The sequence below is a fragment of the Chrysemys picta genome, chromosome 13 (genome assembly GCF_011386835.1).
Source record: "Chrysemys picta bellii isolate R12L10 chromosome 13, ASM1138683v2, whole genome shotgun sequence".
NCBI lineage: Eukaryota > Metazoa > Chordata > Testudines > Emydidae > Chrysemys > Chrysemys picta.
This window is the reverse complement of record NC_088803.1, coordinates 39,912,897-39,929,091: the sequence shown is the minus strand read 5'-3', so window position 1 is coordinate 39,929,091 and position 16,195 is coordinate 39,912,897. Positions and strand designations below refer to the sequence as shown.

The 16,195-nt window shown below is 40.7% G+C and overlaps 1 protein-coding gene across 7 annotated transcripts in view; it reads right to left on the bottom strand.

Moving 5' to 3' along the window:
- BCAS4 (breast carcinoma amplified sequence 4) overlaps positions 1–16,195 on the bottom strand; it is a 62,454-nt gene that overhangs the window by 14,765 nt on the left and 31,494 nt on the right. The window contains exon 5 of one of the 7 annotated variants that reach the window (XM_065565999.1): positions 97–8,162. The exons of the other annotated variants lie outside the window; for them this stretch is intronic. Within the exon in view, the coding sequence (XP_065422071.1) occupies positions 8,145–8,162 (18 nt within the window). The 3' untranslated portion in view covers positions 97–8,144. Of the gene's footprint in view, positions 1–96; positions 8,163–16,195 lie in introns of those variants that run through there. 7 annotated transcript variants of the gene reach the window in all.

Below are 16,195 nucleotides of genomic sequence, written 5' to 3'. Positions count from 1 at the left end.
AAAATCAGGATTTCTTAGGAACATTTTTGGTTTTCATGTGAATTTCTGATGATGTTCAGGGTTCCAAACATATTATTAATTATACTAAACTGGGATAGGTTGCCAAAAAACAACATTGGCTAAGAAATAATATAAAGGGGCATAGGGCACAATGCAGAGCAATCCACTCAATTCCCACCAAAGGCAATGGGGGTTGGGGGCACTCATGTTCCTTGCAGGATTAAGCCCTCACACTGATCAGAAATGATAGGTCAAAATGAGAAAAATAAGATTCAGCCTGGGAAAAGTCCAATAATACTCTGAACACTGATGGTCAATGGGAGGGAGGTTCTGGGATAGCAGTGAGAGAGAGAGAGAGAGAGAGAGAGACACCCAAGGCAAGAGCAGACAGTAAACTGCGTACAAGCTTCTGGTACGACATGGCAGGAAATAAAGTGAGTTGAGATTTGGCACAAGTGTAAACTTCAAGTCAGTTGCTGTGGCCTGTCCCATGGTAGCATGAGGGGAGATGTGGCAGGTTTTGAGCACCTGGATCTCTGGCCCTGCTGGAATCAGCTGGCATAAAGATGAAAACCCTCCTCCACACCCTTCCTCTGACAGGGAGCACTTTAGAGGTAGCTGTTCTCAACAGTAACAGGCTAACGAAGCCAGTTCTTACCACTCATCCTCCAGCCAGGCCCCCATATCCCATCCATTAGGGAACGTGGCCTATTAAGTGTGGAGCAAAGGCCTAGATGCAGTGCTTAGGTACTCATGCCTGCCCAGCTGCAATGAGATGGGTGGTCCCATCACAGAGACATTGCTACAAAAAGAAATATAGGTCTTGCCTGAAAAAATTTATACCAAAGGGTCATTAATGTGGCCTGAAAATTACCGTGGTCAAAAAACCCCAAACAAACCCATATGCTTACAGGATGGAAGGTATACTCAGGCAATGGAAGAGTTACACAAAACCTGGTGATTAGGGAGGTGTTAACTAGACTTTTGGAACATTCAATATTAGTGAATAGGGCCTGAAAGTTCCTGTTCAATATGGCAAAGTTCTGCCTGCTAATGAAGGATAAAAATAGTCTGTGTGTGCCTATGTGAAAGAAAACACACACACACACACACACACCATGGAACTGGCACTGCAGTATGGTTGGGGGATGGGCAGCTAGACGAGAAGCTGCAGTAATCGCGGCGACTCCTGCAGGCTGAGCTCTACTGGGTAAACTACACTGAAACGCTGTGTAACAGCAACTGCCAGAGACACAGCAACTGCAATCAGCTAAACCAGAGAGAAAGGACTAGAATTTTCCAGGCAGGCCAGGAAGAATCCTTTATTTCTATTGGCTAGAGGCGTGTGCGCACACACAAATACACACACACACACACGCTCTCTCTCTTTTTTTCTGGAGACTATCTTGGTATTTTTGTTGTTGGCAAACCAGACTGTTTCAGAAGCAGCTTTAGAAATATTTGCAGGTTAGGGTGCATCTGAACAGAAGCAATGTGGCGAAGAAGGATTAACCACCCCCAAAGATGAGCTTGCAGCAATACTGCTATTGCAGAAATACAATCACTACACAATAACTTTTTTCCCCAAGTGTACCAGCTATGCTTCCTAGAGCATTTAGGTGCACAATTGAATTAAAAACCAAGAGTGAATAAATTATTTTTCATGCATTTTCAAACCACATTGACACTTGGACTCTGCGGCAAAATGAATGTTAAAAAAAAAAGTGTATATGCACTGAATATAAATATATTATGAAATGGCTTTTAAAACTCTGCCCTAGAGAGTGCTTTCTGATTGGCTCCCAATGATATAAGACATCCATAATGCTGGTAAAATACGAGTTAACTAGTCTAATTTCTGCATATAAATTCCAGGTAATAAGAGTATCCGTGACACTCCAGGAAACATATTGCAGATTAATTATAGCGCTTCTCAGGTAGTTAAAGTCATTTGACCTCAAACCCTAACGCCATGCAAGCTTACTATTGTCATGCAGAAATGCACTCACACTGGCCTGCCTTATTGCTTAATTATTCACTGTTTGTTTCTGCTAAGGGAAGCCTTACTTAAGGATATGTTAAATCGTTGTCAAATTTAAGTTATGAAAGATATACACAGGCACATCTTAAGCAACTTAACTTTGCCTGGTATGGCATCCTGTGTAAAGTCAATGATGAGCTATCAGTGGTTCTCAAACTTTTTTACTGGTGACCCCTTTCACATAGCAAGCCTCTGAGTGCGACCCCCCCCCCCCTTATGAATTAAAAACACTTGTTTATATATTTAACACCATTATAAATGCTGGAGGCAAAGCGGGGTTTGGAGTGGAGGTTGATAGCTCACGACCCCCCCATGTAATAACCTTGTGATCTCCTGAGGGGTCCCGACCCCCAGTCTGAGAACCCCTGAGCTAGGTACTGTACCTCTTCAAATGGGAAACAGATTCTGTGCATTTTCACTTCTTATTGAATAAAGGTATTATTAAACCAAGCAATGCATTTTTTTAAAAAAGCCCTACGAAAAGACAAACCTACACTTTGAGAATCCTAACATAGGAAGGGCTTGTGCCAGAGCCATCAATTAAATCCTTTTAAAAACTTTTTTTTTGGTCTCAAGTGGTCAAATAATAGTGAATGGCATTAACTCTTTAAATGCAGTGAGGCTTACAGGTTGCCAGTCAATGGACTGTTTAGGAAGACTGTCTGCGATTGCAGCTTCAGGAGTTTTGATAGACTGCATATTCCAAGTGGAGACAAGGTAGGTGAGGTAATATCTTTTACTGGACCAACTTCTGTGGGTGAGAGAGACAAGCTTTCGAGCCACACAGAACTCTTCTTCAGGTCTCTCTAATATCCTGGGACTGACACAACTACACCTACCTTGCATATTCCAAGTGCAAACACATTTACATGGTTACTGCATGACTGGAGAATTCCAGTAAAATATTAATCGCACAAGGTTTGCACCATAGCTTGCAACCAGTACTCTTTCTACAATACAAGACCCTCAGCTTCTAGATCTAAACAGATTTTTTTGTTTCCCAACGTGAGTACAACTGCAGAAGAAGGCTTAGATTTTTGTGCTAAGTACATAACAGGTAGCATGTTAGCAAGAAACCTTACACGGGGTCTGGAATATATTGAGTTATATCATGCCCTTCCAAGCACCTTTGCTGCAAAATGCAAGCTAACTTATATATGAGACATCCTATTTAATATTTTGCATTCATAGTTCCAAAACAAGAAAACAGGCTACTCAAAAACACAGTATGTTGCCCAATTTGCTACCCAAAATTGCATTTGTTCTTCAAATCCTCGCCTAAGGCTTATGGACATCCAATACAAATACAAGAGCAAACTCTATAGCATAGGATGGGGTTGCAATGATGCATGGTATCACTTCCAGGTTCATAGCAGCATCACTGAAGTTAAAGAAAAGCCGTGTATTATTACCTAATAATACTGCTCATTCTGATTCTCTTTTAGGCACCATAGGGAAAATGCTAAAATTGAACAGAGAAAAAAAATAGGTCACCCATAACCACAGTGCCTAGAAACACACAACGTTCCTCGATTACTCCTAAAGGCTCCCTTTACCGCTGAACCTCAGTACATACCATCAAATATTTCAAGTGGAACAAATTCATTAACTTGTAAACATGACTTAACTAACTGAAAGGCACAGAAACCTAGAGCATTGTTAAATCACTTCTAGCAGGCACTGTATTGTGTGTTAATATTTGCCATCTGCTTATGTTGTATCTTTACCACAAGAAAAAATGATGAATGTTGAGGAAAGGCACTTAAAAAAACCCAAACTTGGCCTCTCATCTATTTATTTATTTTACACACACACGCAGATACACACACACAACTGGAGAAAAGAACCAGGGTGAAACTGTCTTTTCAGCTATTGCTGCTTTATAATAACTACACAGGAGAATTCAAAAAAGGAGAAAGAAAAAGGAAAGCACCCGTGCATGCTTGATACTCCAGACAGCAAGAAATTTGCCTCAGGGAGAAGCACTGTGAAAAGGGGTGGGGGAAGGGCAACTTTCTGGGAGAGACAGTGTGTGTGTATGTGCGCGCGTTGGAGGCGGGGGAGAGAATTGCTAGGCATTACGACTCCTACAGGCTGAAGCAGAGCAAACACCTTTCCTGCAACAACATTACATCATAGGCAGAACTGCTTGCAGACCACAGAAAATGGCCATAATCCCCAGCCAAGAGCAGATTCCAGCAGACACAACATTCCTCCTCTCTGGGTGCCTGGAGACTTTAAATAATTTTTCAACTCCTACAATGGGAAACTTTTCTGTTTTTTAAGGAAATATATCAGTCAAACTTCTTATCCCTATGATACATCAAGGTGCTTGCTCTCTGTAGCATGGGCAAGGACATGGAAAGTATTAGGGTAAGAGTGAATCTTGTTTTAATCTCAACAAAAAATGTCCTTTGACGCTTAACATACTTTACGTGGACTTCAAAACCTGAATGGAGTGTAGTATCGTCAATACTCTGCAAGGCTGATCTCCCTCTAAAACACTTAGGCAGTTAGGTGCCACAGTGATGGACGCTATAGAAAAATGATAGATCAGATGCAGAGCTCATCAAGGAGTAAACATTCCTAAAGTTAACTGCCACAAGGAGAGATTCTCATAATGTCTTACCAGCAACAAAATCCTTCGAAACACTCTGATTCCTTCTAAAATCTGTGTATATTAAAGAGTGACTCATAAAAGTTCTGGACTGACAGTTCCGGAATCTGAAGTTTTCTATCAACAGACCAGGTGCATTATGAGCAGCAGCAGGGTAAACTTCCCCTTATCAATGGGCCATAACCCTGACCTGAAGAGACCACCTCTAAAACGTGCCTCTCTGCTGTAACTGGCTGCCAACGAGGACAACTAGCACAATATATGGTGGTGGTTTCTGTGATGTGGATGCTCATCCACTGGAAGTTGGATCATGACCCACCAAGCTCCTTTCATGCAAATCACCGAATGACCACTGGACACCAACCCTGGCTCCCACACCAGGGGACTTCCTCTGGGGTCCTGGGGGTGCTCAACCCAGCCGCGCCCCCACCCCTGCCCCGCCTCTTCTCACCCCCAATCCACCCCGCCTCTTCCTGCCCAGTTCCACCCCCCCCCCCAAACACACCCCGTGCCTGCTCCTCCCCTTCCCTCCCAGCGCCTCCTGCACGCCACGGAACAGCTGATATGTCAGTGCTTACGCACTCCCCTGCTTGGTAATTGTGACAGACAGGGCAGCTTCCTGCAAAATCTATTGGAGACCATATTGTATTAAGAGTATGAATGGTTTATGTATCATTGTGGGCTGGGATTATATGCACTCTGAAAATAAAAGGGAATGATTAAGGCAAATCACTCAGGTTATAGCACTTCCAGAGAGGTAACACTTCCTGGGGAGGTTTATATGTTTTGGTTCAGAACAGATTCTCCGGAGACCAACAGATGGAGAAGGGATTTTGGGATAAATAGCCCAAGCTTAAACTGACTCGGGGCCTTCATTCTGGTTCCTGATCTAAAAGACTGATATGGGCTTGTAACCACAAGGAAAACCCAACTGTGGGGTTTGAAAGACTGTTGGAGTTGAGGGAAACTGGTGGTAAGCTTTTTAGCATGCATGTAGGTTCTTTTGTTTTTATATGCCTTCTCTGTGTTAATGCTTTATACTGTCAGAAAAAATGTGCTTGCTTAGAAAGAGCTGTGTGGTAAATTGTAACTGCTGGTAATACGCTGGTCATAGCTTTTGGTGAGAGAGCAAAGCACAGGCACTGACCTTTTAGGCAGACTGGCTTGCTGGGGATATCACGGTATAGCTCAGGGAGCTGTAAAGCCTTAAAACCCCCAGTCACAAAGGCATGAGATGGGGATCTCCACTCAGCAGAGGTGATGGCTGGGAGACAGAAACCTTTAAGTGGGTGCCCTCAAGGGACCAAGGAGGAGGAAATACAGGTGCCATTATCTTGAAACTGTGACAGTAGTGACAAAGTCACTGCAGGGAATTTGAACCCGTGACCTATGGCTGAAAAACTCTATATCCCATTACCAGTCCTCAGGACCCTACAGGTCTCCATAAGACTGCAAAGTAACTTAATTTATATGGTGTTCCATAAACATGATCATTTCAAATATTATCCACCACAAAATGAGATGTTGATAAAATGTCATTTATCTGTGATCTTACTCTGAACTACTGGAAAAGTTAATCAAAATAACATCTTGCAATCAAAACAAAATAGTACTCACCAAAATAAGGAAGCAAAAGCCAGACTATGCTAATAACTAAAAAGAGAAGAGGACAATTTCTGAATGTTATTCACGCTACAATTGCTAGAGTGCAAAGACATTTTTGGAAGTAGAAGAGGTTTCCTATTTCTACACCAGATCACTCAATAACCTTTCTTCTCCACAAATAAAATTTAAGTGTCCCTTGAACTCATTTAGAGTTTCCATCATTTCAATCACCCTCACTGTTGGTGGATTCCAGATGTTTATGATCTTGAGAGAAGTCATCTTATATTAGTCCCCTCTTTATTGCCCTCTTCCTAATTTTTAGACTGGTAGAGTTTTCTGAACCCCTTTGCCAGTATGGTGGTGGGGGGGGGGAGAAGTCTAATTGATTTTGTTACCCCTTTCATCATTTTGAAAATTTACTATGCAAATTGATTGTTCAGCAGGGGACAATTTTGATTCTAGGAGAAGTGAGAAAAGCCAATCAGGACACATTTTGTATTACAAAGAGAAAAGTCCTATTTTCAGAAGTACAATCGCAGGTATAACTCCTGATATTAAAGGAGTTACAACAGGGATGATTTTGGCCCAGGTTATAAGGTAAACTAAACCATTCAGTTGCCTATAATCTTTCTTTGCTTTTAGAGTCATTTCATGTTTCATTCTTAACAAGGCTATAGCCCAGGGGTCGGCAACCTTTCAGAAGTGGTGTGCCGAGTCTTCATTTATTCACTCTAATTTAAAGTTTCACGTGCCAGTAATATAATACATTTTAACGTTGTTAGACGGTCTCTTTCTATAAGTCTATAATACATAACTAAACTATTATTGTATGTAAAGTAAATAAGGTTTTTAAAATGTTTAAGAAGCTTCATTTAAAATTAAATATGCAGAGCCCCCCAGACTGGTGGCCAGGACCCGGGCAGTGTGAGTGCCACTGAAAATCAGCTCGCATACGCCTTTGGCACGCATGCCATAGGTTGCCTACCCCTGCTATAGCCTTTACCAGGCAAACTGACTCAAAGAAACAATCACTATGGAACACAAGGTGAAAAGCCACAGTTATGATCTAAACGGTAACAAACACACAACAATTACTATAAAGAACAGCATTCAAATAGTGTGTATTGAATGGGGGGAGGGCTGTTTTTGTTGTTTTTTTTTAACAACTTCTTCAGGAAAGTTTCACCACCACTGATACTCTACTTCAGAAGGCAGACACCACAATATTATAAAATCACATTTTTAAATGGATTTCCCATTTATTTACTTATCTACCTATGCACATCTGTATCTTTGTCATTTTATATATATAACATTCACAAACAAGATCACAACCATTTTCCAAATCTGGGTCCTGAACAAAAATTAAAAGTGATCGAGGCATGAATAAATACAGAAAACCAGGAGCAATTATTCAAGTAATTCAGCAACAGAGGAGATGACTGGACCTGAAAAGCAGTGTCTCTGTCTACACCAGAGCCTCCCACTGAGAGCCAGTGAAATCAGAAATAAACTGACAAAATGCCTTTAGAAGGGGGTGTGTGCCCAAGAAAAGTCAGAATGTCTAAGTGGTAGCGCTAAGCCACTGGGAAATGGAGGAAATAGGGTGTGGGGAGTTAATTGGATGTGTGTGAGGTAGGGGGAGGGGAGACAGGAAGGTTGTAAAACTCCATAAACCAGACCATGCCACAGGAGTAAAGTAAGAGCCCAGCTTTACTAGGAGCAAAGCTAAAGAATCCACATTCTCCAGAACGTACCTGCGTTGAGATTATATTATCCTTCTATTGGCATAGCTGCCCTCCTTAGCCTAAAGTACAAGAAACTCTGGAGGTGGCTGACCTCTGCGTTCTCTGTGTGTTATATCCTATCATTGTTTGTCTTTCAGGTCTTGTGGTATGCCTGTTTTTGAGAGCGTATGCTTTATAAATCCAATAGTCATTTTGGAGGGTAACATTATTAGCAAACATAAAACGGTAATCACCCTGCATTAAAAATGGATCTCAGTTACATTCTTTATGGGGACCAGGCTACACATGATTTGTACAGTACTTAATTACAGCTATGCCCTCTGACTTATACGCTATGTCTTATGTTCATGATATTTAATTATAAAAATATCCAAATTAATTACTACTGTGAGAGCTCAAATTTTGGGCCTGATCCTGCAAATAATAGGACCTTCTGAGTAACTTCACTGTCCCAGCTATACCCATGCTTAAAGTTACTTTCATTTGAAAGTGTTTATGGAGGATAAGAGTCTTATTTTCTCAGGTTTCCCTCATATATGATTCTTCCTTATAAAACAAAAACCACACTTCCAGTAAGTGGCCAGGGAAAATAAACTGATTTACAAAGGAAGTCACTTCTGTTTGCACATCACTTTAGAATGATATAGGCATGGGTGTAATTTGGACGGGGCAGGTGGGCATTGCCCACCCAAACTGCAAGTCTGAGGCAGGGGCGGAATTTACCCTCCACCCCCAACCCCACACGTGGCCCCATTGGCCTGACTGGAGCTGTCCCCCCAAATACAGAAATCAAACTACGCCTTTAGGATAGTGTCACATAAAACCAGATGTTCCATTTCAACATTACTTCAATGCATCATGCCAAGTCTGAATACAGAAATCATTGTAAATGGAATATTGAGAGTTAGGATCCCCAATTTTATTCTCAGTTTTGCCACTAACTCAGTGTTTTCTAGGGCTTAATCTCAGTTCATTTATAAAATGGGTAGAACATTCACCTATTTCACTAAGCTCCTGTATTTAGCTTGTTCATTGTTTGTAAAATGTAAGAGATCCTCAGATGAAAAGGGCAATATATTGGGCCAGGCAGACAACAAGCCTCATGAAAGGAGAATCTTGAAGCTAACGTACTAGACTGAGATTTAGGACATACAAGTTTAATCCCAGGCTTTGCCATAGATTTTTTTGTGACCTGGGGCAAATCTCTTAATCTTTCTGTGCCTCAATTCCTCATCTGCATGATGGATAACAACATTTCCCTTCTCTCATCTTCTGTCTCTCTGGTCTATTTATATTGTATGCTCTTTGGGACCGGGACTATCCCTCACTATGGGTTAATAAATACAGTGTGTAACAAAATAGGGCCGCTATCTTGGTTGGGGCCTTTAGGCCCTAGAATATTAATAAAATAAAATTAATAATAATAATAATCTAGAAATATCAGAAGACATAGAATCAGTTCAAAAGGGAAAATGTTGTGCCCATTCAGAGTTATGCAAACACATCAATTGGGCACGCTTAAAATTGTGCCTTTGTATAACTCCATTATAAACTTCATTATCAAATGTAACAGGAACTGGTAGAATATTCCATGCTGAGAAGAAAATAACCTACAGAAATATGGTAAAGCAAAGTTTCTGTACAAGTTCACCACTAGCAAGAAAGTTCTCTCAGTAAACAATAACACAATATGTTGGGGTGAAAAATCTCAGGTGCTATTTGCAGCACGTTTCTGCATGTCAACAAGACTTGATCAGGATGCAACTGGCTCCAGGGAAAAGAGTGGAAATTAATAAAGGAAAATGAAATAACCCAAGAGACCTAGAAATAGTGGATATATACATCCCATTTCTAGTACAGCAAAAATACCCATAATTATTTCTGGGAATAACTAAAATGGGATTCTGTTGATTACTACTACAGGTAATAAATATGTACACACTCTAGCTGATGTCAGTACAGTATAAATTATGCTGCTCAGGGGAAGTGAATAAATCACTCCCTAAGCAAAATAAGTTGCACCAACCTAAGCACCGGTGTGGACAGTGCTTCGTCAGCAGGAGAGCTTCTCCCGACGACATGGCTATCACCACTTGCCGGGGTTGGCATAATGAAGTCAACAGAAGAGCTCTCTCTAGCAGCGCTACTGTGGTGCAGCTGTGCCGCTGCAAGATCTGTAGTGTAGCCATAGCCTAACTTAACGGCACCTCTTCTCAATATGCTGCTCTCTGCCCTGAGGGAACTCAAACTGAAGACACAGCAGTTCGGTTTTGTTTGGTTTTTTTTAAGTAAGTAGGGCAGAACAGGTTTCATGAGTCAGAGACTCAACCATTACAGAAGCAAGAGCTAAGTGAGTATTTTATACATGTAGTTTTAGAATGCAGAGAGTATCTAGCCTATTTAACAATGGAAATAGAGAGTAGATCCCCAGATGAAGAGAGGAAACGTAACTGCGAGGAGAAGAGGAATCAGATACAGTTCAAGGCACCACCTTCTGTTCCCCCCAGAAGGCACGCATGTGCACAGCTGAAATGTATAACATGCAGATGCTTAGTAAATAGTGCAGCAGTAGCCACTGCTTGCTGCATTTCTCACAGCAGCAGCCAATAGGAACCCAAGGCAAGGGGGAATACCCACCTTACTTTCCCTGGAACCAGCTATGTCTCTTCTCTGCAGCAGCAGCTAATTCACTTTAATTCTGCACAGAGCAATGTTCTAAGTGGAATTTATAAGCCCACAAAAAATTATCATCAAAGCCTGGTAAACCACTCACTGTGAAGCCTATTTAAAGCTCAACAATAAACACCAATAGATTAACTGACACAGAGCACCTCCAGAACTCAATAAGTACAGAGGTGGGGTTTCCACCTTCTGGCACAGATCATACTTATTTGGTTGTTTTAATCAGTCTCATAAAAGCTATATATGTAGCCAGAAGTTCAAGACTTTCTTGGGTAATACACAAATGCAGAGCAGAGCAGGGTGCTAACCAGGACAACATTCACCTAGATAAGAATTTTCCTACCAGTGTTTATTTCTTCATTATATTTTAGTGCCTGCATTTTGCTACAGTAACTGTCCGGGCCTTTAGGTTAAGATTTTCAAAACTAGGAGCCTCAAGCTAAATTTCTAAATCCATATTTAGGCACCTGTCTGCTTTCCAAAAGTGCTGAGCACCCAACACATCCAGTAGGTTCAGTAAGAGCTGATGGGTGCTTAGCATTTTTGAAAGTCAGGCAGGTGCCTAAATATGGACATCGGAGCTTAACTTTAGGGTCCTAGTTTAGAAAATCTTGGCCTTACTTGCTCTCTGTGCTCCTTTCCCCTATGCTATGTAATACAAATGAAGGAAAAAGATTCATCAATACTTAGCCCCTTCCATCCAAGGATCTCCCAGGAGATCAGGAACATTGTCTTCAGAAATTAAACTAGGGCACAAGAAGTGAAGTGTCTTGCCCCAGGATACCCAGAGAGTCAGTGGCAAAAGCAGAGGTAGAACACAAGTCTCTCGACTCCCAGTCTTAACTTAGACCGTGCCTCCTGTGAGTCTCGTATGAAGGGGAAAGGACATTGGAAAATGCGATCCTGACATATATTAAACGCACACCATCCAATTACATTTTAAAGGAGATCTACAAAGATTATGACATGACAAGTACCACGGAAGTGAAATGTGAGCAACTGATAGGGGAAGGACTTCTTATTCTGGCAGTTTATAACCTTGTTTTTGTTAATATTAATTCCCCAGGAAATCAATCAGAACCTCAGTCCTGACATGGGGAAAAAGCTCTCCTAGACAGACAGAAGAGCTCAATCTCCTGATCCATTTGAGCAGTGACCTTTCTGTTCAAAGAAGCATATTACTGCCACTGGTAACTACCTTTGTGGATACTTGCCAGCCAGAATCTGGACTGAGCCCACCAACCCATTTCACACAGGCAACCACAAAAAGAATTGTACCCCTGGGATCTCTATCTTAGACACTTAAATCATTGCAGTGGCAATGACTCGTAGGCACTAGCAAGGTGGGCTGAGCTTGATCTGATGCTGTAGCACAAAGTAAGCGTCATCTCCCATTATCAATCCCCGAGCCACTTTTCCAACAATGGCATTTAGAAAACCATTCTCTCCCTTAGGCATCAGAAAAAAGTTGGTTAGCCCATCAGTTGAAGCAGATGAATGAAGACTAAGTTAATCAGCTCCTGCTCTAGAGATAACATTACAATTCTAATGGAAAGGAAACTGCCTATTTTATTCTACTCTGTCTAATGAGAAATTCTGATAATTCATAGAAGGAAAGCATCGTCAATAATTATCATGCTCCTGACAACTGGCATAAATATATCTCTAATATTAACTTGAAAGCTGTTATTACAAAGAAAATGAAAGAGCATTAATTTCTGCAAGGGACCTGCACTCACTGCTTGAAAGTGCAATGCAAAGCTAAATACTAATGATGCTGTAGGCATGGAGTTATGAGTAAGTGAGAAGAAAGCAAGGAAAAATGGGAATGTTCCTCTCTGTATATTTTAAAGGGACACTATCAACTAAAATCAGATAAACATGTTTGCTTACAATGTCATTAACATAACTGTATATTATGAAAGATGACTTGTAAAGGATTATTTTTAAATGAGCTTGTGCCTGTTTTGCTTCTTAATGATGGATAATAAAATCCTGAAAGGAGTTTTTAATTTATTTTTTAAACTTTAGAAATATCATGAATGTCAACTCCAATCTTCCCAGGTTTTAACGGAGGACCTCTGGGATGTTAATGGAGAGCTCTTACAGCCTAAAGGGCTGGCAGCCTCAGATCTTTAACAAGAGCTTTATTTACCTAAAATGTTAGACACTGGAGTTTAATAGGTCTTAACAAAACACACAATTCTATTGAAAGAATTTTTAAAATCCAATTTACTTTCTAATATTTTATGCTTTTTTCCTTTTCTGCATTTGTCTCAGCTTTGACTATGTACATTCATCAAATTCATTTAGCTTTTAAAAAAATATATAGTTGGTTTCACTTTCAGATTCCCAATGCTGCAATATTTGGACACAAGAGAGCATTTACTGTTTTTTTAAAAAGCAACTGTTTCCATGGAATTTAATAAAAAGTCATGGAAACATTTCTATTGGTTTTAAATCTTACAGACAACAGGGGATGTTGTAAAGGCCAAAAGTATAACTGGGTTCAAAAAAGAACTAGCTAAGTTCATGGAGAGTAGGTCCATCAATGGCTATTAGCCAAGATGGTCAGGGATGCACCCCATGCTCTGGGTATCCCTAACCCTCTGATTGCTAGAAGCTGGGCATGGATGGAAGAGAATGGATCACTCAATAAACTACTGTGTTTTGTTCATTCCCTCTGAAGCATCTGGCATTGGCCACTGCCAGAAGACAGGACACTGGGCTAGATGGACCACTGGTCTGATCCAGAAGGTATTCTTATGTTCTTAATTGTTTTACAATTAAGCTGAATCTGAATGGAAGTTTCCCTTTAAAAAGGTGTGTTTTGGTTTTCTAAAGTGTGAGTGATAAAGGAATTGCATCAAATGCAAATATTTAGCCAATAGCTTTTACTTTCCTTCAATATATTTTCAAAACCGCTTCTATCCTTGTTTCCACATGCTAAATGTGGTTTTGGTTGTGAGAGAAGGAATATATTTTGTATCAAAGCTCTAGCAGCTTTAGTGTGGTTCTGAATTCCCACAGTATTGCTCTGGCAGGCCAGATACTAATGAAATCACACGCTGGAGAGGGTTTTCAGTATTGCCAACCCCAAACATTCAAAAATAATGAGTCAGGCCCCCCAGAATAATATTGGCTTAAAAACCTGAGATTTTAAAAAATAGTAAGTGTTGGGCTTCTTTATATGTGCCTACTGAGGTTTGGGGACCTTTAGGGTAACAATTTCAAACTTTTCTCTACAACCATAAAAAGTCTCAAAACTTACAGCTTTCATTTAAAAAAAAAAAGTAATTCTCACATAATCAAATGAATTCAGAAGCAAGGGCTTTTAGAAAGACATCAAATACCACGAGATCCTTGATAAAAGTGTGAGAGTTGGCAATACAGGGTTTTGATCCACTGAAAGAAAGAGATGGTATTGATTCTTTATAACCAGAACTCTGATATTTTCTAAAATACAATTCTTCTGTCTCCTCTGGATGGTGGAAGAGACCCATTCAGCCCAGGGCACAGGTTAAATCTTTGGATAAAAGGTATGAAATGTATCAAAAACCAGCCAGCTTCTCCCTTACAGAGCCCAAACTCTGCTTTTCTTCTGCAGAGTATATGGACTTCACAGGAGAAGGCATTTCTTTTGCTCTGTAATTTCCAAGTGAGCTCTTTCGGTGTGACATTATATTTTGTAATCTGTCAATTTTGTACAGCAATGTATATTTATAATTGGTGTAAAATCATTTACACGGTTGCCTGCAAGATATGTTCTATAAATTGCTAAATGGAGAACTATTGAAAATTATACGTAAAGGACAGTTTAAAGAAGCAGGAAAGAAGAAGGAATGGGAAACACAAAGAACTAAGAGTACTGCTCAAATAAGAGTGCCGCAAATTTTGGAAGTGTTCTAACACGTTCTGAAATCACTAGTAAAACTATTTCCTACACTGTGGGGGAGAGAGATATTGCACATATACACCCAGAGAACATGGTAAAAGAGGAAAAGAAAATGGAGCAACTTTAACTCCATTTTTGACATAGCCATTGGAGCTACTATCCACTCAGAAGAACCTGCACATATAGGACTCCAATACTCCATACAAATACTTAGGGTCACAAACAAATTGCTTCAGATTGTTTTTTCTGAAGGTTCATGAAGCAAAAATAAAGAAGCAGCTTCTATATTCATCCTGCTTAGAGGGAAGGTTTATAATAAATCCTGTAAAACAGTAACAAAAACTAGTTTTCAGTCAAACATCTACTGCTCCTAACTCTATGACCAGAGCTCTGTCCTTGTAGAGCTTTTCAGCTTAGGGCAATAGAGATGCTTAACAGTTCAGCGAGGCCAGAGCGACACACTTGCAGAGTTCTTACACGCCATACAGGCAAGAACTCAGATTGCCCATTCTTCCCACCTATAAAGAACTCAGGTACAAATTCTTATCTCCCAGCTGTTACTCTCATCCTCCAGCTCCAACCCAGACACAGGTCCCTGTTCCTGGAGAAGAAGGATAATCTCATGCTTAAGGCACTAGACTGGAACTCCAAAGATCTGGGTTCAATTTCCAGCTGTGCCAGTGTATTCTTGGGAAGTTACTTAACCTCTCTATGCATCAGTTCCTACCCTATGAAATAGGGAAAGTGAGACCTCTCTATTCAACAGTGATGCTGAGAGGATAAATTCATTAATATTTGTGAAGGGCTCAAATAATATGGTAATGGGAACTATAAAATCCCTATAAAAAGGGAGAGGAATCTCTATCTCCCACTCCCCCCACTACCTATACAGAAGCTCTGTTCCACCACAGTTACTAGCAACACCCCAGGCAAGTCCCTGCAGTGCAAGTTACATTGCAAAGTGCTGACAATAACATGCATGAAATTAAGAAGTTCTCTCACATTTCTGGTGGGGGGGAGGGAAGGGGCAGAATAAATCAGCAAGTCTCCACCCATTTCCTGCCTAGCCATGCTGCCCTTCCTCTCCAACAACCCCTTACATGATCCTAACATGAGGACAGAACTGTATCAGTGCCCATTTCTTCCACAGATTTTACACTTTTCTCAACAACGCCCTGAATAGACAGCTATGGAACTAACCATTCAATGCCCAAAACGCAGAATCATAGACCAACAATTTAACAAGTTGCCATGCAGCGAATGGTACCAGTCCTGGAGGGGAGAGCCTAAACTAACAGTATGCATAGAGGAACCAAAACTCTGTTACTGCTGCTGCACCTTGGGATATAGTAGCAAAGAGCGAGAATGAGATTTTCCTTGCACTTTACAATGTGTATATTTAATTTAAAAGCAGGGAAGCAATAGGTGGAATGCACCATCTATTCCAGCCCAGAGAAAGAGGAAAAGCCTGATTTTATTTTAGAGAAATTTCGTCAGCACAACCCCCTCTCTTTTTCTTCATGGGTCAGAGTAAATCTGGGCAGCCTGCCATTTCAGAACCAGACAAACACGTTAAACCTGCCTGTGACACCCACCCACGTTGCAGG